A 27,891-nucleotide genomic window follows, 5' to 3' on the forward strand; every position below is an offset into this window, starting at 1 on the left:
AAAAGATGTATATCAATAAAGCAAATATGGTAAAATGTTATCAATGCCAAACATAAGTGAAAGGTATATGGGTAGTCAGAGTGTTTTTTTTAACTTTCCTGTGTTTGAAAAATTTCAAAGTAAAAAGCTGGGAGAACAAAAGACCCCTACTGGCTATTACCGCCCTGAGTGTATGTCCAATGTTTTCCCTTTTGCCTCAATACCTTCCTGCTCTCATTTAAAACAACTGTTACAGAGTTATATTATGTCTTATAAACAAAAATCACAATTATAGGAAATAATTTTAATAAGTAGTTTTAAAGGCTGGCATCAGTGAATTAACTGTTTTACCTGAAAGTTAACATCTTCTTTCTTAAATATTAGTGCTCGAACTTCATCAGGATCTCCGTTAAATATAGCTTGCACCAGTGATGGCTAAAATGTAAGAGAGTAATAAAAACATTAGAATCATCCATGTGGGGTGACTAAGGATATTACATAGTTTCCGAATCTACAAGTTTTCTTCCCTGTAGCAATAATCACTTTTGACATTAGCCAGAAGTTTCATAAAACCAAATCATGTCAAAGTACAGGATTTCTACTTGGAAAAAAAAGGCCTAATTTAAAAAAAAAAAAAAATGAATTCAGTTTGACCCAATTTAGGTAGTATAATAAACACAATCAGATTTTATTTTATTTCTTATAAGTAGAAGCCTTTGTTTCTGTATATGACAAAAAGAAAGACTCTTCCAAATACAAATGTGTGATCTCAACACCTACTTGTGGGACAGAACTTGTTAAGCAATTTCCAGCCCACAGAAGGCTCTTTTGAAAAGGTCTGTTTGGGGCATCAAATTATCTTACATGGATTAGCACTACAGGTACAAAGATACAAATCCCAAGAAAGCAAACCTGGCAGTTGATGAAAACAGCCACTAATCAAAGACCAAAAAATACTGGATACTTAAATAACTTGAAAAGACAAACACATGCATAACTAAGTATAATGATTTCTTAACGACACAGACTCTTGATAAGGTATACTATACTAGTCAAGGAGCCGGCTGACAGTAGCACTAAAACCAAGGTTAAAGATGAAGACTGAATCTCATACAAAGTCTGGCATGTAAATACATAAAATTCATTACAGAAAAGGCCATGCTTTGGTATTGCTAGGGGTAGTCAACCTTTCCTAAAATATGCAGAGTTCCTGATTCTTGTTACATCAGTTTCTGAAACCACAAAATGAAAACAGAAACGTGGTTGCCATAACTACTAATTCTTAAATTATTTTTAAACAGTCTTTTTAAGAGATTAAGACATAGTAAAGACTGAAATGTTATTCGAAAAAGTAAAAATGAAATGTGCATTTTATACAAAAATATTATTGCATCATATTTACACATATATTGCTTTAATTTGGGTTTGTAAAGAAACTATTGGAAATCTACATCTATTCTTAAAAAACAAGATTTATACTACTAGTTCAGTAGAATATAGTAAACATATAAACTTACATATCTTACCAATACATTTCCAGAAGGTGGAGAATGTAGGGATTTATTTTCCTGTGGCAATTTAGAAATGAATGCAGGAGACTCATCTTCTACCTCCTCCAAAACAACAATACACACTCGACTCATTCGATCTTTTAAAACACTAAATTCCAAGCTATGTGATAAAAGTCACAGTTGGAAGAGCACAAGTAGTTTTTCCTCCTCTTCTGTACAACACTTACAAACATTCTCCGAACAGCACAACTGGTTTTTTTTTTTTTTTTTAAGTTAATAAGTACTACTGGAAAAACAAGTTTAAAATTATGACTACATAATTTGTAACTTCCTAAATATAACAAAATTCTATTATTTCTGTTGGGTTACTGCAATACTTAAGAAGCAATTTCACACCAACATATCAATAACTAAAACTGAGTCCAAGCTCATTTAAAAATATTTTTCCTCTACCAAAAGAGTCTTATTGCTCTATCTCTGAAATTTACTTCCACAAAACAATCATTGTTTTTGGTGACACACCACCACACAATATAGAATGAAATGAGAAACAACTGCTATGACAGCGATGATCACAGCAATACCCACTGTTTCCTGCAAGGTCATAGAGTTACCAGTAGCTGTTTTGCTTATAATTGAAAATAAAAAATAAAATCTCACTATTCTGTTTCCACTTCTAATTTGTCTTCATTTCTTCATCACTGGTTTAATGCAGACACTATTCACAGAAAAAAAGATCTAGAGCTCAGCACAAATCCTGAAAATGAAGCTCAGAGGTTAACAATTCTTTCAGTGTTTGGGAAAGGGGCGAAAAAAAGAAAAAACAAAACCACTCTGCATTAATAGCAAAGCTGCAGTACATTTACATGTGATGAGTCAGACCACAAGAGACAATACGACTCTTGGTACTAGAATACAGCTTGATTAATCCAGATTTCCCATATAATAGAAGAAACACAGTTAGCTTTATTTCCATCGATAGTATAAGCAAGGCAGAGCATTCATTCTTTCTCCATCAGGCAGTTGTCTGTGGCTGCTCCAGCAAAAGGGCACAGGCACCAGGCAGAAATGGTGTTAGTGGAGAATCCTAATAGAACAAGCAGGCTGTGAAGGAATTAGAAGGCATTTGAGCTCAAATTACTGCTGCAGGCTTTTTGTTTTCTTAAAAAAAAAAAAAAAAAAAAAAGAGAGAGAGAAAAAAAAAACATAGTAGTTTATCATTCCAGTGTTTCCTTTGATCTCCACATGAATACAGCTTCCATTAAACAGTCTTCATTCAGAGGAAAAAACAGCAGACTGTGCATCTTCTTTGAGCCAACTACTTTATTCAATCATCTGCCTCTTTGCCAATATAGTTTCCTTCCACTGTGAAAACCGCTACAGTTATCCTTTTCAGATTTCAAATGCTTTCCTGTTCCTCAGATGATCTTGCAAAACACCGCTGACATCCCCAAATAAGTAGGTCCTTAAAAAATATCTATAGAACCTCAGTATCGGTCCCACAGAAGCATTCCAATGGAGCAACAGTCTGAAGAGCAAAGACTGCAGACCCGCAGGATGAAATGCCTAGTAATGCTCACATGTTACACTTACCAGAGATCTGAGCTACTGCTCGGGATGTAACTTCCTCTAGCAGGAGAAAAAAATAGTGCATTTGGACAGCCTTCACAATTAGAAGGTTCATGCCAGTTCTGTGACTAATCCAGATCAAACTAAAAAATTCTATAACTGAAAAATGAGTGCGCTTTTAACATTTTCCACTAAAAGCCACAAGGAAATCTGGTGTACTGCCTCTGCTGACTAACAGTGGTTTTAGCAAGTAAACAATTCCTAACGGCTTAACTGCTTTCGTGTGTTACAATAAAGCAAATGTTTAACCCTATGATGACAGTTGCAGTAAGAATATGCCTGCAATGGACTCATAAAAGTTTAAAGATGGAGAAATATTTTATAAGATTATAAAAACCATGAAATAGTTTTATTCATATTTTTACCAAGATCAGTTTTAATCTGCCAGATGTATTTTATTTTCTAGAATGCAAAGTTTAAACAAATGAAATTTAAGATTGTCTAACAATTTCTAAATTGGTGAATTTAATCAATCATTGATTCATATTTTAAAGGGAAAAGCAAACATTTCATAATGTAGAAATCCTAACTCTAAAATGATATAAATCATTTGATTTTTCACTGAAGAAATAAAATAATCCTACCTTCCCATTTGGATAGGGAATAAAGCCTTAAAAATCTGTTAAAGAGGTACATTAAGAAAAAAAAAGGCCTTTGTCCTGAATCACCTATGTCAAAAGGGTACACGGTAATGCAAATAATCTCCCTCCCTATAAATTTCCCAAAGTCACAAATGTCAAAACCAATCATTTCAGTTTTTTTTTTTCTTCTTTCTCTGTTTACCCAACATGGGGGATATCTCTCAAGAGAAAACTTACAAAGAAAATACCATGGTCCCCCTTCAATCTGTGTTTTTCATATTAACTAGTATTTTTATTAATAAACATACTTTTGAACATCTGTGATATGCTATGTGCTGCACATTCTCATTTAATACAACAACCTTGCTATATTCCCATTATAGAGGGAAAAACGGACTCAGAAATGACGTATTTTACCCAAAGTTGTGTAAATTAATAAAGCTGTGTATAATTTCAAACACATACTCTTTCTAATCTATTCTGCTATGCTACCACTGAGTACACACACATACAGACACACTCTCACCACTCATCTCCAGAACTTTGCAACCCATAATACTAGCTTATAAAAGTGATCTTAACAAACAGGTAACCTATAAAGGTTGTGAAAAGTTTAGATAACAAAGGAATACACTATTTATTGCTATATTCTAAAACAAGTTATTTCCAAATGAGTACTTCAAAGCAAGTCTTATAACCATAAAAAACCCAGCATGATACAGATAATATAAGAATGTCAGAAATTAAAACAAGAACCATTGAAAGCTATAAAATATATCAATCTATGAAAGAAGCAGTAACATATTTGTACCAATTAAAACATGCTAACAATTCATTATATTTTAAAATATATAAAATACTTTTAAGCCAAATTAAAGGTATGTAAATATTAAACATAAATTATGTTATCCATCTCCACATAGCTGAATCAAAAATACCTTAATATTTGAAATACCTGAAAGCGAAACAACTATAGTAATAATATCCTATATTTCATCTTCAGGGTTCTCAGGCCCCCAAAGCAAAATCTCTTTTTATCTTAACAATCTTAACTTGTTCCAAAGTATCTAGTACCTAAGTTCACCTACTTAGACTTAAGCAGGTACATCCTGTTTCTTGTTTTACGTCAACCTCCATACTTAGGTCTTTTCCAACCAGAAAGCAAACTCCTTGAAGGTAGGCACTGTGTTACACACATATTGTTTCCTTCCACCTATAAACAATTCCACTGAAATGAATTCTAATGTCACAAGACTCTGGAAGGGTGGCAGATTTATAAACAAGAATAGTGGGGGTGTGTTGGTATACATATATTTTAACCAGAAAATATAGGAGGGATTAAGGTGCAACAAAGTGAGTTTCATATCTCTAATAAGTGAACAATTAAAATTTCAGAAGTTGATGGGATACAACACAAACGTATGGGGTGATGGTTAAAACTAAGGGCTCAGGAGTCATTCCACCTGAAGTTCAATTCTGATTCCATCATTTCCTAGCTGTGTCCTTGGGCAAACTACTTAAATTCCCTGAGCCTAAATTTCTTGACACTTACATAAGAAAAATAATAACCTGCAGAGATTTTTATCTAGGAGAAATAGAGTAATAGTACAGTGCTTGAGAATATAGGCTATTTTGTAGTCAAATTGTCTGAAGTTCTAATCCAGGCTTCCCGCTAATAACCTCTCTGTGTTCATTTTAACATCTATTAAATGACATTAATAGAATTTACTTCATAGTGTTGCAAAATCTAAACAAGATAACCTTATTGTTATGGATATTTGGGATAGCTGAATGATATCTCTTGTGAAGCCAGTGAGTGGATCAAAGGCTATTAAACTCCTCCTCCCCTCGACCCAGTACAAATGAGGTAACTCAGACTAAAGTCTAGAGATCCCATTCAGTTGCTAAGTCCCCAAACATTTCAGTGGTCTCTTGAGAGTCTGCTGAAAGGTGGTTTGAGACTCTAGTAACTAGACAAGCACATACTAAGTGTTAACTGGGGAGAGGGAGCAGTAAACTTAGGCGAGAAAGACTACCAGGTTCTTCCATCCTTCTACCTTCACTAGATTTTACAGTTTAGGGACTGTAAAATTCCTTTGGGAAAAAGGATAGAAAGTACTAGCCCACGTATATTATAAAATCAAAAGCAGATAAAAAATACAAAGAGAAATATGTCAGTTTTTAAATTATTTAAATTAGCAGCAGTTTTGTGTCTTCTATTGAATAAGACAGGCTCCTACCCTCTCAAGAAACTCACATCTTAAAGGAAAAGGAGACAAGTGAATATTTAAGAAATTCGAAACAGAGAAGTACTTCTGATAAAAAAAAAAAAAATGACTGATAAAGATTGTGCAAACTAAGTTCAACATTTTTTTCCACTTAGAGAAATATCAAGGGGATGTGGTTGTTTTCTTTGGTACTTATTTTTTAGGCCTTAAATTAAGTTTTTAATAAGCTAACAAGTTCAACTCTGACAGCTTTATAATCCTTCTATTCTTTATACTAAAATGTATCCTATCAAGAGCTTACTCCTACTATTAATAGAATCACATAATGGTAAAGCTGGCTTAAACCTTTTTACTGATTATAAAAACATTAAATCACTGGAAGATAATTTTTGGATTCCTAATTGTTATGCCAGAATTTTTTTTTTTTTGGACACAAATGATTTTTCCTTTCTGCATCAAGATCCAACTAAACCTCACCTTTTATCTTATACATCTGTGAACTCCATATTATCACAGAATAGAATACCAGGGTATATTAACTGACTACTCTGTGCCAAGTAACAACCTGGTCTGGAAGTGGGTTCAAACAATGTTTCAGAAAATATTTCTGGCAGATCAAGAATCCTCACCAATCTTCTTGAGCTATGCTTCATCTATCCATATACTTTAGGAAAAAAAAAGTCTTATCAATAGAGTTAAAAGAAAATGAGGTAGAGGGTGAGGGGTGAGAAATCAAGGAATAGCTGCTTTCTAGGCTATACAGGCCAGAATCTATGCAATTATCTATATGATTATTAGAGCCACTGCAAGAAAGTCACTAAATATTTAAAACACAACTCAAAATCCTCATAATAGATCAGATTTAACTCTCTGCAGGTAACATATTTATGATCCAGGCCACTTATTTAATTTTTATGTAGTCATAATGCCAAAATGGCTAATAACCCAATATTATTTGACGATCTCAAGTGGTTTGATCCCACTGGTACGTTACACTGGTAATAAGTAATAAATTGTTAACCCTTCCAATATTAGTACTGTACACTGCAGATTGTTAGCACATATTAATATTACATGTGTTTTCTGAAAAGATCTGTATTTTGTGTCCATTCCTCCAGGCTTCCATTCCAGCTTTAGGTAAGTACAGAGCCTCACATAATAAAGACCACATTTCTCAGTTCTCTTGTAGCTAGGAGTCACATGAAAAAGTTTGACCAAAAATTTAAGTACAGGTGTTGTGTGCCTTCCAGAAAACTTTCTTAAAGATCAACTAGCATATTCAGCTTGCTTCCTGGAGCAAAGATGATTGGCCACTATCTTAAACCAAACAAGGACCATAGTCTAGGGTAGTGAAACAACAACACTAGAAGGGAGCTGGATCTTTGAGGACTTTGCCAAACACAACTGCCGTACAAGCCTTGGACTGTCTAGTTTCTGACTTTTATGTTAGACAGAAATAAAAAGTCTTGCCTTGTTTAAGAAACTGTAATTTTGCATCTCTGGTACTTGGAGCTGAGCCTAACTCTAAATGATAATCTTACTCTTCCTTTAATTATCTATGAGTGGGCATACATCCTTCCAGCCCTGTTCTTCCAACATCCATACTCCAGTACAATGTAGCTGCTTAAATTTTCAATAAATGAGTTAGAAACTTGAGCTGTAACATATTGTACTAGAAACAATAACCAGAAATCTGCTGGAAAATAATTCATATTTTCCTGGATAAGCTAAGGACAATTAGAGGAGAGAGAAAGAGATGGAAACAGTTACCACAAATATTCTCAACGATCTTCAGCCACCATTTTGATGGGGTACTGTTATCAAATCACTAAAAGGGAAACAGAGGCTCAGAAACATTTAGTCAGCCAATCACTCATCTGCCCCATCCATTCACCTAGTATGTATTCATCTACTATGTGCCAGTCTTTGTGCCAAGCTGAGAAAACAAAATTATGAATAGTCAATCCTTGTTCTAATGAACCATACACACAAATAAATACCATATGATTCCAACTGTGATAAATTCTCGAATAAAAAAAATGTCTGAAAGACAAGGAACTAACGGGTGGCCCATGTGGCTGGGCAATCAGTCATGAGGGACAATATCATATGCAGTTGGAGAAGTGGGTATGGTCATGTGATAGAGAGGCCTTGTAAACTAAGTTATAAAGTTTGTATTTTTTATTAATTGAGAACTCATTAAAATTTGTATTAAGGAAGTCATGATTTGCTTTTGCTTTTGCTTTAAAAACATTATGTGGCTTTGATATGAAGAATGGATTAAAGGGGTAGAAGAATGGAAGCCAAAGGACTAGTTAGGAGACTACTGCAGTAATCCAATAGAGTGGATGATCTGAATTAGGACATGACCATATAGATGGAGAGATAGAAATATATTTTAGAGGCTGGGCACAGTGGTTCATGCCTGTAATCCCAGCACTTTGGGAGGTCAAGGTGGGCAGATCACAAGGTCGGGAGTTTGAGACCAGCCTGACCAACATGGTGAAACCCCATCTCTATTAAAAATACAAAAATTAGCCAGGCGTGGTGGTGTGTGCCTGTAATCCCAGCTACTCAGGAGGCTGAGGCAGGAGAATCACTTGAACCTGGGAGGCGGAGGCTGTAGTGAGCTGAGATCGCACCACTGCACTCCAGCCTGGCGACAGAGTGAGACTCCATCTTAAAAAAAAGAAAGAAATATATTTTAGAACTAGGATTTATAAGACATGTTAACAGACTGGATATAAGGGTGATAGAGAAGATGATAACCACAAACCTCCCAGGTTTTGGACTTAAGCAACCACTGCTTATTGGAGTTTAAGCAATTTGGGACTTTTTTAGTTTCCAAATTTATACAATGAAGAATGTGACTTGTTACATCAATATCTAAGGTCCATTTCATGTTGTCAAAGTCTGTTTTAAACTTAATACAGAGCCCATATCTTAGCATCTACCCTCATGACTTCGAAATGAAATGTTGCCTACAACTAGGTGAATATAAAAAAATTCATAAAGAATAGTGAGATCTGGCTCAATTCTACTCAGTCCAGTACACTGAAATTATCTAAAAATCTTTTGGCAAGAATACCTTTTTAAAACACTCACCAAAAAGACCACAGCACTGATTCAACAAATATTAAACATTTGTATCTCTACTATACATACTATGCCAAAGGAATTATAAGGTATCATATACCACCTTCAAACTCCTTATGCAACTTAAATAGGGTATTATGTCATACATGTAAAAATCTAACCAGTACAAGATAAGGACACAAAAGATAGTAAAAGATAGTATACACTGAAGGCTGAGATATAGACTATACCCTGCCGCCAAGTCCATCACAGGCAAAAGTGTAGCATATGAAGTTATTAATTGTAATTGACATATACAGATACCTTCTAACTGTCCATTCTCTAAAAAAAAAGGGATATTTTAATAAAACTCTCCACAAACCTCATTATTTTGCTCTTCCTTTAATTTATAGGAAGGGTGTTTTCTCAAAGAAATCAATGGTCTGTTAGTTAGAACATTCCATATAAAAACTCTATCACATTTTTCAGAAAATGGCTGAAGATTTTAAACTATCATTTATAATATCTGGTTGTTAAAAATGAGTATGAGTGAGTGTTGAGCAGTTAAAAGCAATGGCTCCTGGCTCATGGTGTCTAGGACAGATAAGAACAAACATACAGAAGCAAAGGTAATTACAGCAGATGAGACAAATTGTAGGATGTGGTCATTGCAGTGGTTAGAGCCAAGTGGAGGTGGTTACAGCCAAGTACAGATGACTGCTGGTGTGGAGGTTGTTAAATAGTTAAGTATGTTCAAAATGTCATCTACAAAGAAATGAAATTACATAGATGACAGACAAACATGATACAGATGTAGAACTGGGGAATGAGATTTGACAGATGATAGCAACAAGAAATAGAAGGATCACCTAGCCAAATGGTAGGCGTCTCAAAGAAAGGAAGGTTTTTAGAGATAGGCAGAGAAGTAACATTTTAACACTATAATGGGGGACTAGAAGAATGCTGATTTTGCTCTCTTTCCTCCTCCCAATACACATGTACTTACTTACCACGTACTTACAAAAACAGAGTTTCACTGACTTTTCTGAGTAAGTGTAGATTCAAGAGTTACACATATGAACTTAAGGTTTAAATCAATATTTAGACGACTATTTTTAGATTTCAGCCTTAAGAGAATTACTTGCTTCCAAAAGAATGTAAGTAAAAAATTTAACAGGCCAAACGAACACAGGTTAGTTTTCTAGAATACACCTAATATGCCAAAACTAAGGAAGAAAGGGAGTAAAACTACTCTGTTAGCAAGAATGTAGTACTGCATTTAAGTAATGTTTTTACAAGTTAGGTTATTTTCTTCATAATTTTGATTACCTTGAGAAGCAGTCAGAAATTAAGGAAAAGGACTCATCATTTTAGAGGTCTTTTTTTAAAGTTGTGATACTTTTTAAAATATCCCTGTCAATCTGATTAGTAAAAATTTTTAGCTAAGATATGTGATGAGTAGTATCTCTGACATATGACTTACGTTCTATCAGGCCAAGGATAAACACATTCTCTGAAATCTAACTACATTATTATTTGCAAAGTTAATTATTGTTCAGCAGCTGTATCAAAGACAACTTAGCCCTCATATTAAAATCAGTTGAGTGTAAAATTTTTATTTTAAACAGGCTGAATTTTGCCCTTCTTTAAAAAAGACTGAGGAAAGATTATGTGCAATTCATTCTGGTTTTTACAATGTGGTGACACCAGAGTAAATGTAGTATGAAGTTACTGCACTTTAAAAGCTGAAGGGAGAAAATTTTCAGTTTAAAAATAAGTTGCTATGGTTACACAATGTTTACCTTTATAAGCAATAACTATGTGAGATGTCCAAAGAATTCCCAAAAGTACAGTAAGATCAGTATCTGAAGTGTACATTCGTTATTTCACAAACAAACTGAACCCAACTATATACATCACTTCCATTTCTAAGTGGCTATCATTTGAGAAATACTAAAAAAAAAATGATTCATGTCTTTCTGAACCATACTGGAGTGGAGACAAAAATACTGACCATAGCTATTTTTAAATTCAAGTTATGACTCAAATAGTTTTAGTTCCTTTTATCAAAGAGTGCTGTAATATTACATAGCAACTTCTATTGTTGAAAGAAGGAAGGTATGTTTCTAATGTGTTTCAGGTGTGGAGTTTCTTTTATACATAAATTTTCGTGCTTTTGATAAACTTTTAAAAAGCCACGCTTGTAACAATGTTAATTCAGAGTAAAACAATGTCAATTCCTTTAGCTGTAGACAATTCTGAACTTCTTAAATGGGAAGAAGATAATTAGCCCATTCCTAACTAGGTTGTTAAATCTGCTATCAGTTATTCTATCGTAGAATTTTTGTGTGTGTGTCTGTGTTTTATATTTAGAACATTCAGTTTTGTAAGACTACTTATAAAACTTTCAACCCAATATAGTTGATCTTAAAATTAGACGCTCATCATCACCTCTTAGAAGGCAGCTATGCTCACGACAATACCACCACTACTGCCATCATCACATCTTTTTTTTTTTTTTTTTTTTTTTGAGACAGAGCCTCACACTCTCACCCAGGCTGGAGTGCAGTGGCACGATCTTGGCTCACTGCAACCTCCACCTCCCAGGTTCAAGTGATTCTCCTGCCTCAGACTCCCGATTAGCTGGGATTACAGGTGCACACCACCACACCCAGCTAATTTTTGTATTTTTAGTCAAGACATGGTTTCACCATTTTGGCCAGACTGCTCTTGAACTGCTGACCTCAGGTGATCCGTCCACCTCAGACTCCCACAGTGTTAGGATTACAGGCATGATCCACCACGTCCAGCTCATCATGACATCCTTTTTTTTTTTTTTGAGACAGAGTCTCACTTTGTCGCCCAGGCTGGAGTGCGGTGGTGCAATCTTGGCTCACTGCAAGCTCCTCCCTCCGGGCTATGCCATTCTCCTCCCTCAGCCTCCCGATTAGCTGGGACTACAGGCGCCCGCCACCACGCCCAGCCAATTTTTTGTATTTTTAGTAGAGATGGGGTTTCACTGTGTTAGCCAGGATGGTCTCGATCTCCTGATCTCGTGATCCACCCACTTCAGCCTCCCAAAGTACCGGGACCACAGGCGTGAGCCACCGCACCCAGCCTCATCATGACATCTTAATGGGCCTTCCACCAGTGTCTATGTTCTATGTAATAGAATATTAAATACATTTGTTAATATTAGGGCTATCCTAAACCAAAAATAATTTATAAAATAACATATTACTCTCAACTGGCTTAAACAAAGGGATTATCATCACGAACATCAAGAATTAAAATAAGGTGGCTTTAGGGTGATTGATTCAGTTATCCAGTGCCATCACATATGACTTAGGCTCCTTTCAGCTTTTCCTTCTGTCACACTCAGCAAGAACCTTAGGATAACTCCCTTCACAGTCACATGTTAATTGTTATACTTCATGGGATCCTATTAACACATATTGTCATGCAGTAGAAGTGGGAATATCCTTCTGTGTCTCCCTTTTCAGGTATGAGGAAGACTCCTAGAAGCCCCACAAGCTGACTTTCCCTGAAATGCAAAGGGCCAGGCTTTGATCACATGTCCCTTCCCAAACAAATCACTACTAGGCAAATAGGATTAACCTGATTAGCTTACAATATTCAGGATTTCCCCAAGTGACGTGGGATAGACGTGGACATACAAACAAAACTGGGTTGGTAAGCACGCCAGAAGAAAGAGGGTAATTGCCAGTCAGTAGACAACCAACAGTATGCTATGTATTACGTAGAAAAATTCAACCTTGACGTTTTCTTACAGTAGTTTAATTTTCCCACCATTATGAATTAATCACAACACACTTGTACTGGAAGACACTTAGCAGGCTCTAAAGATATTTTAAATGGAAAAAAACATCAGTAATTCACCTTAAAACACTGAAGGAAATCATTTTATAAACGCCATGGACATACAAGAAAAATGTCAAACATAAGAAAACAGAATACTTTAGAATGAAATAGTAAAATACACCTTAATTTTGACCTCTTAAAATGACAGTTTTATCTCCAAAACGTTTCCTATTAACCTCATCTTCCGTCTGTATGAAAAGCAAGGCTAATCACTAGACACTGGGCAGACTACCACTAGAGTAATGAAACTAGAATACATTCAAGAAGGGCAGCCAGTATAATGCATAATCTAGAAACCATGTCATAAAGGGTTGATAAAGCTGAAGATATGTTTGAAAAGGAATCAGGGAGAACATGAAAACTTTAAAATATTTGAAGTACTGTCACTGTGAAGACAATTACACAGTGTTAGAGATAAAAAGCTAAATGGATGAATAATAACCAACAGGAAGATGAAACGTTTCAATACAAGATAATACTTTTATCTGGCATTTTTTAGTCTGAAGGCATAACAAGGTTGGCTACTCACATGGGGCAGGGATGAAAATCCCAGGTAACTTGAATAGCTACTATGGTTGTATGCACTTTGTGTACATTCACTTAATTCTAACAACATGCTTGCAGACTAGTTTTTAATCCCAATTTCACAGATAAAAATCTGAGTTGGAGAAATTAAATACTGGAAATCACAAGGCTAAGCAGTAGGGAAAACTGGATTCTAACCCAGACCCATCTGTCCCCAAAGGTTAGCTCTTCCCACACATCACACACCTAAACGAAGTTAAATTAGCAGTTGTTAAGGAAGCAAATAGCGTTTTTGAGCTGGTAAGAACCAAATATCAACTGATTTGAAGTCCTATTCAAAATTAAGATGCCAGAAATGAAGTATTACTTCCTTCCATTTGACTGATACCTTCCAGTTTAAGAATGTTTCACATCGATCCTCCCATTGGTTCCTCACAGCAATGCTTTAAGGTTAAGTTGGAGAGGCCTTATCCCCTGGCTTTCTACCTCAGAGAGGAAAAAAGAAAACAAAGATGAATCCTATCAACTTCCCTCTGCTTTATCTCCAAATATATTTGTATTTTCAACTTTTCCTCTATGATCTTTCATTTATTCAAGTCATCTTTCATTTATTAAGTACTTCTTACACTTCAGGTGTCAAATATTCATGACTTTGCAGTCTAATGGGAAGACCTTGCAGTTGTAGAGGAAAAGGTTCATTCAAAGACTCTATCTTCTAATAGACCTTACTTTTTCAATTCTGATTCCTTTCTTACATAGCTTTGGTTTAACCTTCTGTTCCTTTATTTTGGCCTATAGAAAGATAGGCCTTCCTGACTCCTTACGAAGCTACCACTCCTTTTTCTGTTTATTTTTAATTGTTTCAACAAACTGCAATCTAGCTTTCCACCAATCAAATGAAAATGCTCCAAGGTCACCAATGATAATTTATTACAAAATCATCATTATTCTCAACTACTCTACAATACTGGGCAGCAATGACCTTTAATAACCTCTCTTCTTGTTGCTTCCATAATATTTCCAGCTTTTCTGGTCCCTTTCACTTGGTTTTTCTTCTACCCATAGTTTAAAATACTGTTTTTTTTGTTGTTGTTGTTTTTCCCTCAGCTCCTTTTAATCTCTTTTTGGACACTCTCATGTCAAAATTCTACTTATCATCTGTAGTCCACTTCCCCAAAGTGTTCTTTTTCTAAATTCCCACGTTGATTAATAGTAACGGCATCACCATGTACAAAGTAGCCCAACCCACACAGTAGCCTTCCCTTACTTCATCTCCCACTTTTAGTCAGTCACCAAGTTCTATGCGTTTTACATAAAGTCTTCCTAAACTCTTTCTTCACAGTGACCTAATTCAAACTCACTTCAGTCCTCACCTAAGCTATCATAACTACCTCCTAACTAGTCTCTCAAATGTTGACTCTCCTTCTAGTTCTATACATCCTTGTAGCAGACACAGGTACTTCACACAAATCCTTTCCTTTAAGGAGAGCCTCTGGTCCTCAGACATACAAGAAACCCAAGCCTGACCAGAGTACTACTCACCCCTACCAACATGTCTAGTCCAGGAAAGAGCACATGACTGAAACTAGACAATGTCTTCCTTAGGACTTCACTTTCCTGCCAAGGCTATCAGGGAAAAATACTCTCCTTTCTTTTGGGATTATGAGGACACAATCCCAGTAAGCAAAAACTGCTCATAGGAGGAATGAAAGAATGGGGGAGGATGGGAAACCCACTGTCACCAAGTCCTGGATCTAGCTCTGCTTGCCTGGCCAGTAGAAATACTTTTGCATTTAAGCCAATTTGAGTTGGATTTCTGTCATTTGTAACCAAAAGTCCTGATTAACAATTCTCTATACCGCCAGTTACTTTTCTAAATCATAGATAAAATGTTGTCTACTTTTATTTAGTCAACTAAATTTTGTTTGAGTATGCTATACTAAAGACTTCTACCACCCTGCCTTTAACTTTCACATATACCAATGTGCCTGTTGCAATTCAAATATAGCATGCCACTTTATGCAGCTATGCCCTTGCATATGATGCTTCCTCTGCCTAGCACATCCCCCTCCCACCTCCTCATCCACAAAATGTATAGTAGGTTTGCATAAAATAAGGTGGAAAATTAGACAGCAGCAAGATCATGAAGGGTGTTGAATGACACAAAGTAAATACACTTTAACCTATAGAATTTCAAGCCAAAAAGTTATAAAATAAGACTTGTATCTTAAAGAACTCACTGTGGATACAGTGTCAGGATTATCTAAAAATAAGGTGATACTAAAGGCAGAGAAAACAGTTAGTAGGCTATCACAATTAGTTTAAACCAGAGGCCATGTAGGATGGTTAAACAGTAAACTGGGACAACTTCTCTGGGAGAAAAGAAAAACCTGCCAACAGCTATCAATATCATCGATAAGTCTTTCAAACTTTAAGCTAGCATTTCTGCTTGCAGGAATTGAGACATAAGAAAATAATATGAGGCCTATAAAAATTTACATATCAAGATTTCAGTGAAGCATTATTTGCAACAAAAGATTGAAAATTTAAATGTTGAACAATAAAATGATTTAAAATATATATATCACACAGTGAAACTAATATTTAAAAATAAAATCTTTAAAGAATTACTAAAACATGGGATATACTAAAAAATGTTATATGGAATACAACACTGCAGTATATACAAAATAATTTTAATTATGTTAAATTGAAGAGGTTTTTTTTTTTTTCATTTTTAGCATCAACACTAGATGAGTTAGGTCAGTGGCAGGATTATGAGTAACTTGTTCTCTCCATTTTTTTTTTTTTCCCTAAGTAACATTGTCCTTAGTCATGATCCTTATTTACTAAAGAAAATCACTTTATAGGTAAGAAAAATAAGGCCTAGAGCGGTCACATGACAAAGTTCACATTCTAAGAGTTAAGATTAAAACTTGAACACTGCCTATGTGAAGACTCACCGCCAAGAAGCAAACCTGCACAGCCAAAGTCATTTACCCCATAACTCCCGTGAGCCTGAGCCTCAAAGGCAAACCAAACCTACTGAGTGACTTTAAACTTGCTGAGCTACAATCCCCTCTAAATTCATAACTCGAAAGCTATAAAATAGCAAATGAGCAGACTACAGAAAAGGGTAGTTTAAGATGCTTGTTTTTATGACTTTATTTTTACCTAAATAGCCCTACAAAGAACAGAAAAGGAAATAATAGCACACCAGACTGGAGAAACAAGGTCTCAGAGTAAGTTGTTAAGGGACACTGTTATTCAGAGTCTGTTTTATTTTGATCTTTAAAAGAATAAGAGAATGCTTTATTAGATGAGATTATTTCCCTGAATTAAGACTTCCATAATCTGTTACAATCACAAATAAACTCTATAGACTTAAGTACTCAACTCATTTAAGTAGGGTCCCTAACAAAAAGTCATTTGGTAGCTTAAAAAGTAGAATTTGAAAATAGTATTTGTGAAATAAAAGGGCTTCAGTGAAAGGAGTTTGAACAGCTAACTAGATAGGAGAAAAAACAAAATAATTACCAGGGACAATTTTTCTGTATTTTGAGATAGTCTTGCTCTGTTACCCAGGTTGGAGTGCAGTGGCACAATCTCAGCTCACTGCCACCTTCGCCTCCTGGGTTCAAGCAACTCTCCTGCCTCAGCCTCCCAAGTAGCTGAGACTATAGGCGCACGCCACCACGCCCAGCTAATTTCTGTATTTTTGGTAAAGACAGGGTTTCACCATGTTGGCCAGGATGGTCTTGATCTCTTGACCTCATGATCTGCCCACCTCAGCCTACCAAAGTGCTGGGATTACAGGCATGAGCCACTGCGCCTGGCCAGGGACAATTTTTTTAAAACCTCTATTTCAACCTTATAAATTAAGAAACTGTGGTTTTCTATAGATGCCATGTAAATGATAGTACCACCTAAAAAATTAATACATTTAAAATGTTTCTAAGCCAGGTACAGTGGCTCATGCCTGTAATCCCAGCACTTTGGGAGGTCGAGGTGGGTGGATAACTTCAGGTCAGGAGTTCAAGACCAGTCTGGCCAACACAGCAAAACCCCATCTTTACTAAAAATAGAAAAATTAGCCAGGCGTGGTTGTGAGCACCTACAGTCCCAGCTGCTCAGAAGGCTGAGGTGGGAGAATCGCTTGAACCCAGGAGGCTGAGGTTGCAGTGAGCTGAGATTGTGCCACTGCACTACAGCCTGGGCAACAAAGTGAGACTCTGGCAAAACAAAAACAAAAACAAAAACAAAACAACAATAAAATGTTTCTAAGGTGATAAGCAAAGATGGCATCATAGAGCTGGGCACAGTGGTGTACACCTATAGTCCCAGCTACTCAGGAGGCTGATATGGGAAACTATACCACTATCTTAATTTCATTGTTTTTTAAATGAATTTTCAAATGGTGCCCTTATGTAGAGTTAGAAAGGGTTTGCAGTAACCAATGCAAAAGCACCATCCAGTGGTAAAAGATGATAATTACAATTTATACAGTTATTAAAAGCCATATTAGCTAAATGATTTGTGACTCTGCCTTTTCTCCCACACACATTCCAGGAAAGAAAAGGTAAACTGGCTATATAATATTGAGGGTATCTCCTATTTGTTGCCATTTTCTTAATCAAACCTTACTATATTAAGTTGGCATTTTGTTGTTGTTTTTCTGTCTTGCCTACCAATTATCCAAATGCTTGGCTGGGAACAGAATTAGGAGAGGGGCATTGTTAAAATTCATCCAAAGCCTTTATTAAGTCACAGGCTAGAAAATGGTTTATAAAAGTGTGTGAGGGGGTGAATTTCCAGTGGAACTCTAGCTACCAACAACCATTCCACAGAACAACAAATAAGTCATTCTATGTACTTTTTTAAAAGGTGATCACTGGTAGGTAATCTAGACCTTCCTGAAAAGGGCCAGGTAAAGATTCACAATCAGATATTTCATAAAGAATTCAGAATTTCTAAAGGGAACATGAATCTTGAACGTGACCATATTTACCTCCAATTTGAAGGAAAAAAAATCAGGTAAACAGTGTGTTCCCAATAAATCTACTCCTATCCTATCAGAAAACAGATGAATAAAATCTTCAGTTTCCAACATAACAGCTTTTTAATCACCTTTTTTTTTTTTTTTAATTACAAAGTTTAATATAATTTTGGGAGGCTGAGATGAGCAGTTCACTTTTGAGCCCAGGGGTTCAAGACCAGTCTGGGCAACATGCTGAAACCCCACCTCTACTAAAACTACAAAAATTAATCAGGCATGGTGGCATGCACCTGTAGTCCCAGCTACTCAAGAGGCTGAGGTGAGAGGATCCCTTGAGCCCGGCAGGTTGAGCCTGCAGTCAGCCCTTATCACACGCCACTGCACTCCAGTCTGGGCAACAGTGAGACCTCGTTGCAAAGGAAAAAACAAAAAACAACACCCCAAAACTTTAATAAAACTAAAAACAAATTATTACAGAAACCCAGTAAGGGTGAGTCTTTGTTCCGAAACAACTTTACATCAAGTCTACTTGATATCAAATGGTATTACTGCTTGGGATCATAAGATATTTAACAAAAAGTGCAGCATGTTGCACCTTGGTAATGGCAAAAAAATCAATTACTGGGCCATAATTTTCTCCTTTTATACTCTAAAAAATATTTCAATATGTTTGAATCTGAAATAAGAAGCCTAACAAATACCACCAATGATACCAAACAAGCTTATCCTATCTTCACTAGTGCCTGCAGTCCAACACACCTGGAGGTTATGAGATTTTTTAAAAACTACTTTCATGAAAACATAGGAGTCACTCAAATAATTGAGGTTCCCCAGTGATTACTGAATGGCTGTTAATGTTTAAAGTGTGCACCACAATCATTTAACATGTAACAGAATGAGCTATGAGCAAAAGGATGCATACATCTAAACCAAAGGTAATTCAGTAATAAATTACTAAAGGTTTCAAACCTTTGGTTTGAATTTTAGTAATAAATTGTATTTACTAATACATTTATTAATATTTAGTAATATATTACTAAATTGAATTTTAGTAATTTATTATTATTTCAGGACAAAATAAAACTAGTTGCAATACCATTATTTTCAGCTGTTTAATATTTTCTTTTGCATGACAGAGATCTTAGATTTATAAGCCCCCTCCACTGAAAATTCATTTGAATTATAAAACTGCTATACTAAGTCTTCCACTAACACAGGGCCCACCACTTTAAATGTTTCTACAACAACGGACTTTACTCATATACAGTTATGTATGAACGCTAAGTTACAAGGAGGCTTAAACAGCAACAAACTAAAAAATTACAAGAGCTGCCTATATTACTGCAAGAGACTACTAGAAAATAACCTACCATAATAGGAATTCCCATACTATTTTCCTCTGGTGGAGGCAGTTGTACTGTTTCAATTCCAATCACAGGCCTGTAGCAGAAAACAGATATCAAAAGAAAGAATATGCTGATCCTAGAAATTAAGGGCTATGTTATAAATAAGTAGTACCTTAACAAAACATTGAATTATTGCATAATATTCAAAAACTTACTTTAGATTTTATTAATTCAGAATTTACTTTTATCCTTCTATCAAGAAAAAAATACTAATCTGTGTAACAAAACATTTTTTAAAGGCTTTCTTTATATATTAAACAGAATTGGCTTCCCAGAAGAGACTTAAAAAGTGGTGTTTGATTCTTAGAATTGCTAGCAGCAACAAGTCATCCTCATAAGTCTTAAACACACACACACACACACACACACACACACACACAAACTTTTCAAATATATTCACTAATAATATTTTCAGTTACTTACTAATCAGTTATTATGTACCCATGGGGATGTCTTGATTTAAGAAACTGCCTATGAAAAGTTTAAAGTATTCAATCTATACACTTTCTGAATATGTAAAACATACTCATTTTAGTAATACATAAATTTAAGAAATCCACTGTAATATCTCTCAAAGAAAACTGGTAATTATATATATTATATATAAAAAGTATATATATATATAGTTTTTTAAAGGTTAGAATAATATATACATATTATTTAGTAACTGGCTTCTCTCCATCACTCCTCACTTACCAATGTGGACCTTAAATATTCTGCAACACCGTGAATATGACATTCCATTCAAAAATACTATATTTAATTTCCTAAGAGTAAATATTTGGGTTGCTTCTATTTTTAAATTCTTACATAATGATTTTTCTCAGAATATTACATATTCTTATATAATACTTTTCCCAAGATAAAAAATAAAATTCCACAAGTTAATTTTAGTGAAATGGCTTGTCTTTACATAAATAAAATTAGGCTTAAAAAATTATGGAGCCATAATTCTCATGTGCAATGACCTAGAAAGAAGAAATGTCAGAATTACATTCCCTACATAAAAGTGTGGGGCCAACCACATTTCTTTTGTTTTCTTTTCTTTTCTTTTGAGACAAAATCTTGCCCTGTCACCCAGGCTGGAGTGCAGTGGTGCAAAATGTAGTTTCAATCTCCTGGGTTCAAGTGATCCTCCCACCTCAGCCTCCTGAGTAGCTGTGACCACAGGCGTGCATCACCTTGCCCAGTTCATTTTTAAATTTTTTTTGTAGAGATGGGGTCTCATTATGTTGCCCACGCTGGTTCCAAACTCCTCGGCTCAAGCGATCCTCCTGCCTTGGCCTCCCAAAGTGCTGAGCCACTGCACCCACCCACACATTTCTTATTGTTCTGAAAGAATCGTCATCAATGCTATGACAAAGAATCATCTTTGCTATAGTAATTACAGTTGTAGTAATTAACACCTTCTAAAATGTTAGAAGACATAAACTATCCTTGGATAGTTGGAGGAAGGTTAGCTATAATTCTAAACATAAAAATCTGTTATTTCTTCTCTTGTCAAAATTACTTAAGAACAAATCAACCTCATCAGAAAATATTAAAGGTACATTATTTTAGGTTCTACAGTATGTAACAGATAAGGTAATAGAATTAGTTTGCCATATGGTGGCAGTAAATATTAAAGAAAATTAATGTCTTGAGTACGTTCATTTATAAAGTTAATGTCTTCCCTGAGTCATGTATTTTAAACAAAGATTTCAAAAAGAGGAGGTTTTACAGGTTTTCATAATTATGTTTTAATCTTGTTATATTAATAGTCAAGCTCAAAACAATATCAAGAGTGTATTTCTGACTGATTGAAAATAGCCTTCTGTTACTATAGCATTTAGCAAAACTGCCTCAAAAACTATATGGCTCTTGATGCTTATAAGGCAACATGTAATTGCAATGATTTTCATTGTATTAACTAAAATTTACGTATCTTATAAAAAAATAAATTTTCTTACTTTAACCAAATCCACCTAGCCTAGCCTCCTACCTCCACAAATATTTACTCAATAATTGTTTGTTAATGACTACTTATATGCTAAATGCAAGGAATACAGCAGTAAACACAAGAATAGTTTCTGGTTTCATGAAACTTACACAAAATCTCTCATGTATTTCCTTTTCCCTGATTTGTAATATGGGATCATTAAGATCAGCTTAAGTTAACAGCCTAAGGATAAAAAATACTACAGTGTCTCTTCACCTATAATTTACAATTAAAAAAACACTACACAGAAAAATTCAAGTAAGAAAGTTTTTCCTGCTACGACTATGACTGCTTTAAAGTCGTTCTGTTCTATAGAAATAAAGTTATTTCAAAGGGAAAAATGTTTGATGCCCTTTATTTACTACACTAACCCACTAGATGCTAAGTAACAAATGTTTAAGTTACATGAAACAACTGAAAAATGTATAAGAGCATCTTTTCATACAAAATTATCAAAGTATGTCAATCTTCTCAATTTGTTTATAGAAGTTATTGCCAAAGTTGTCTTATAATCCAAGACACTGAGAGATAAGAAGCTACGATGAAGAGTAGATCCAAACTGAGAGTAAATATGTGCATAGATTGTGCACAGTTTAATCATAGAGTTAAAACACATCTGAAAACCCTTCTCTCTATTAAGAAAGAGGAGGGAAGTGGGCACAGTGGCTCTTGCCTGTAATCCTAGCACTCTGGGAGGCCGAAGTGAGAGGATCACTTGAGCTCAGGAGTTCGAGACCAGCCTGGACAACAGAGCAAAACTCTGTCTCTATAAGAAAACAAAACTAAAACCAAACAAAACCAAAACAAAAGCACACATCTGAATATTGTAAAGGCCCAGTCTTCCACAGAGTGAGCATCCTTTAAGGTAGGGGCTGTGTCTCACTCATTTCATCAGTATGTCCACCTCTATGGTTTTCCTTAATATATAACAGTGATGAACAATTTCTCATGCACAAACATTTCACATACTGATGATTTTATCTTGTCAGCAGAAGTACTATGGGTTTTCTTTTTTTCCTTTTTTGTTTTTGTCCCAACTAGATACAAAATTTCATAGGTTATAAACCAACATTAGCAATTTCATATGGTCCAACCTAGTATCAATTGCTCACAACATTAAGTTCGCAGAGCTATCGGTAGGTACCACTTCTTATTGCTCTAAGGACTCACCTTCTAATAAGGGAGAAAGAGAAATAAAAAGTAAACTACAAAGAAGTGCAATAAGTGCTCTCCTAAAAGTCTGCTGTGTGTATCTGTGAGAGAGGGAAACAGACATACATACATACAGTGCATTAGGAATCACAAGATATACCAGTGATGAATTCTATGAGGAAAATTGGAGTGCAACCTAGAATATAAAATTAAATAAGACTCCTTTGCTCAGTGATCACTGTACTGAGATTTATACAGTAAGGCCAGGCACATTGGCCCACGCCTATAATCCCAGCGCTTTAGGAGGACAAGGTGGGAGGACTGCTTGAGCCCAAGAGTTCAAGATCAGCCTAGGCAACATGGCAAGATCCTGTCTCTACAAAAAAATTAAAAATTAAGCAGGCATGATGGTGCCCACCTGTAGTCCCAGCTACTTGGAAGGCTGAGGTGGGAGGATTGCTTGAGCCTGGGAGGTTAGAGCTGTAGTGAACTGAGAACATGTCACCGTACACTAGCCTGGGCAACTGAGCAAGATCCCGTCTCAAAAAAAAAAAAAAAAAAAAAAAAAAAAAGAAAGCAAGGATAGTGATATTGGAGTAAGAATAAACACATAGATTCAATGGAATGGAACAGAAGATTCCATAAATACATCTACACACATATAGTCAACTGATTTCTGACAAAGGTACAAAGGCAGTTCAACACAGTAAAGTATTACCTTTCCAACAAATCATCCTGAAACAACTGGATAATTCATTTGGAAAATGAGGATAACTGACATTTGCTTATATAGTCATAAAATCTCTAGGTATAAACAAAATAATATTGGTTGGCTACAGTACAGGAAACCAGATGACTTGAGATTGATGTGAATAGAGATGGAAGAGACGATTTTTACATTATACAGTTTGTATTCCTTGTAAATCATGAACTACAATTGCCTGTTACAAGTGACACAGATGAATCAGATGCATACCAATGTACTAAATACTAAGAATTACAAAAAACAATGCTTTCCTCAATAAATTACTAAAATGTATGAAACAGATACATTTTACTCTGCCAGTCTGTTTTCTTCCAGCACAAAGGCTGTTAAACCAGTCAGAAACCATTAGGGGTGGAGCCTGGGAATTTAGAATTTTAAAGAAGTGATTCTAATTCAGAGCTAAGGTTTAGAACCAATGACAGGGCATGGTTATCACATGCAATGCACTGTACTGGCCAAGCTGAGTTAATAAAATATTCCCTTCCCTCAAAGGCAAAAGCAAATGACCAAGATATAATGATTGTACACAGAATATTAATTTGGTCACATGATACTACAGACGAAATAATTTAAGAAAAATAATTTTTGCCAAACCCCAATGAAAACATTAGGTAAAAGGTTGGTAGGAAATATGATGAATCAAGTTGACAACATTTGCACAGACTGGTATTATCACTAGGAATAGAGCAACTTGTTATGTGCCCACTTATACAGTAATGTACGTATGTTTATCTACATGTATGTATGTGTGTATATATGCATATATATCAACCTATAATAGACATGACATACAGAATAAAGTGACAGGTGGCTATATGCATATTGACAATTGCTTTATTACACCTGACAGTCTTAAAAACAAACAACAGTGGAATCTAAACAAATCTTTAAAGCTACTGATTCACCAAGAAAAGAGAGGAATATGTTAAATGACACTGTGAAGATACAATCAGCTAAACTAGAATGTGGGAAATCCTACAGAACAAATGACACAGGTTCTTCAATAAATACATTCATTTTTTAAAAGAGAAGGGGAACCTAGTATAGAAAGAGACTTAGGAAACTAATCATATGCAATGTTCAAATCCTGTTTAGATCTATTCTAACAAACTAACCTTCAAGACATCTGACACACACACAAAATGAAATGCAAATTAATTTTGCTTCAAAATACTCTAAAGACATTGAGGAATGGTAAAATGCTGGTAATTGGTCTTAATTCACAGGGGCTCATTAATGTCTTTTCTGCATGACAAAATTTAACAATTATTAAAATTAAAGAAATTCAATTATATCATGCTATCACAAAAAAAGAAAATAACGCAGTTTTAGATTGACATCTCCCTATTATTCTATTCACAAATGATACTGTTTTCCTTTTTTGACACTTCATTCTGAAAAAGTTAAAGTGGTTAGGTCCAAATTTAGTCACTAAACTTTATAGCAATACATAGTATCAACCAATTTAAGGAAATCCAGATCTGGTAAATCCACATCAGGGTTTCTCAATGTTGGCACTACCAACATTTTAGGACATATAATTCTCTGTCATGGGGTCTACTCCTATCCATTGCAGGATGTTTAGCGGCATCTCTGATCTCTACCCACTAGATGCCAGTAGCATAACCCGTCCCCCTAAATTGTGATGACCAGAAATATTTCCAGATATTGCCAAATGTCCCCTGGAGAACAATAATAGTCCCCATTTGAGAAAGACTGATCCAAATTAATGATTTCTTAGAATGGTGAGCTTACTACAAAAAGCAAAAGGAACTTAGTAGTACGTTCCTTAAAATCTGGCAGAAACAACTTGAATAAAATGACTAGTTAGCAACAGACAAATGGTATTTTTCTCTCTGTTAACAGGAATACTCAAGTATCTGAAGACTTCATCTTTTAGAAAATGTAAATATGTACAATCCTTACTTTTAAACACAATATATTAAACAAATTAGGCTTTTTAATGGCTCAAGATAATGAACGTTATATCTACTTAAAATCAGCTCACTCAAAAAAGTAGAAATAACATCACAACATATAGCAGAATAAGAACTCCAAAACTCCATCCCTTCACAAAGCAATGAACAGGTGGCAAAACAGCCAGAAACAACATTTTCATAATTCTAGAATTCAATTAAAACCTTTTAACAACCAGAGGAACACATAATGAAGAAAGATGCTGCTAGATTTTCACAGGAAAATGCTGTGGAATTTTAATTTACTGCATACCACTCCCAATTCCCCCTACATGGCAGCATCCATGATACCAGCCCACATTTGGTTCCTGATGTGGGTACCAGATAAATTAATATGGACCTTATTCTCAAAAAATTGTGGTTATATGTTTTGAACTATGTAGTGGCTCCCTGAAGGACTGGGTCAAGGGCTTGTCTTTTTTCCACCAGTCTTGGAGATTCCCAGTACTGAAGCAACTTTCCCAGTGGTGTCTGTCAAAAGCATTTCTCTCTCTCTCATCTGTGTGTAAGAGGTAACAACTGGGGCAAACAATAAACATCTAAAAACCCAGGAAGGAAGAAGCTGGAGAAGCAGATACATACGAAAATAAAGGCTTTAAAACCTCCCGTATACACTAGGAAACCTAGAGGCCACATGCATGTCCAGGACTGGCCATATGTTCAGAGAAGACTCATGAAAACCCTAAACTTTCACCTCTGGCTGATCTTTCAGTTCTGCACAAGCAAGAAGTGAAGACTAGGACAGAACTATAAGCAGCTTGGCTGAGCATTATGTACCCCAACACAGAAGCAATTTCTAAAATCTAGGAGAGTCTGTTTTTGTTTGGGCTTTTTAGGGGAGTTGTTGGGGGGAGATGGAGGCATTTAGGAAAACCTCTGCCAAATCAGAGCCTATCGCCAAGAGAATGAACAGAGAATTCAGTGGACATACACAATGAAGAACACAGACTTTACAAAAATAGTTTTAAAAGACTCATTAAACAACCACGAGAACAAGCAGCAATAACAATCCCCAGGGAGGGGGAAAAATTGGATCTCCAGCTACAATACTCAAAATATCCAATTTCCAACAAAAACATTTGAGGCATGCAAATAAAGATCAAACTATATCCTAGTCACAAGAGAAAAAGAAATTAATAGAAATTGTCCCAAAGGAAGGCCAGACACTGGATTTACTAGACAAAGACTTTAAATCAACTGCCTTAAATATGCTCACAGAAAAAAAAAAAAAAAAAAACCCTGGACAAAGAACTAAAGGGAACCAGAATGCCATCTCACCAATGAATATTGATGTAGAGAATATTGATGTTAAAAAATGGAAATCACAGAAAGGAAATAAACAGAAATTCTGGAGCTAAATAATAAAATAATTAAAATAGAAAATAGCTAGTTCTTTGAAAAGATCAACAAAACTGATAAGTCTTTTTAGCTAGACCGACAAAAAGAAGACCCACATTACTAAAATCAAAAACAAAAGTAGGCACATTACTACTGACCTTATAAAAGGTTACTACTGTTAAGGTTATAATTGTAAGCCAACAAATTAGCCTATTTATACAAAATGGACAAATTCCTAGAAACATACAAACTATCAAAACTGACCCAAGAAATAGAAAACTGAACAGTCCTCTAACACAGTGGTCCCCCACCTTGTTTTGCACCAGGGCCTGGTGTTGTGAAAGACAATTTTTCCATGGGGTAGGGGTTTGGGCTGAAACCGTTCCACCTCAAATCATCAGGCATTAGAATCTCATAAGGAGTGCACAACCTAGATCTCTTGCATGCACAGTTTACAATAGGGTTCCTATGAGAATCTAATGCTGCCACTGATCTGACAGGAGGCAGAGCTCAGGCAGTAATGCTCGCCTGAAGGTCGCTCACCTCTTGCTGTGCAGCCGGTTCCTAATGGGCGGCGGACCATATGTGGCCTGGCAGTTGGGGACCGCTGCTATAACAAATAAAGAGACTGAATCAAGAATTAAAACCTCCCAACAAAGAAATGCCTAGAATTACATGGCTTTGCTGATGAAGTCTACCAAAAATTTAAAGAAGTGACATAAAATCTTCTCAAAATAAAAAAAGAGGGAGCACTTGAATACTCTTCAACCAATAGTGCTAGGACAACTGAATATCCACATTTCTTGGGACCAAAACTAGATACTTCATACAAAACTAGAAAAAGACATCATGAGGAAACAAACAATAGA

The 27,891-nt window shown here is 35.4% G+C and overlaps 1 protein-coding gene across 15 annotated transcripts in view; it reads right to left on the reverse strand.

The window, feature by feature from the left end:
- Positions 1 to 27,891, reverse strand: part of ANKRD28 (ankyrin repeat domain 28) — a 188,130-nt gene that overhangs the window by 123,084 nt on the left and 37,155 nt on the right. For 2 of the 15 annotated variants that reach the window (XM_038002901.2, XM_008009217.3), the window contains 2 exons: positions 19,777 to 19,846; positions 331 to 414 (listed from right to left, as the gene is read on the reverse strand). The exons of 2 other annotated variants lie outside the window; for them this stretch is intronic. In XM_038002901.2, coding sequence (XP_037858829.1) covers positions 331 to 414; positions 19,777 to 19,794 — 102 coding nt within the window. In that variant the 5' untranslated portion in view covers positions 19,795 to 19,846. Of the gene's footprint in view, positions 1 to 330; positions 415 to 1,496; positions 3,442 to 19,776; positions 19,847 to 27,891 lie in introns of those variants that run through there. 11 more of the 15 variants (XM_008009212.3, XM_008009218.3, XM_073023619.1 and 8 more) reach the window with 10 other exon arrangements.

The sequence above is a fragment of the Chlorocebus sabaeus genome, chromosome 15 (assembly GCF_047675955.1).
Source record: "Chlorocebus sabaeus isolate Y175 chromosome 15, mChlSab1.0.hap1, whole genome shotgun sequence".
NCBI lineage: Eukaryota > Metazoa > Chordata > Mammalia > Primates > Cercopithecidae > Chlorocebus > Chlorocebus sabaeus.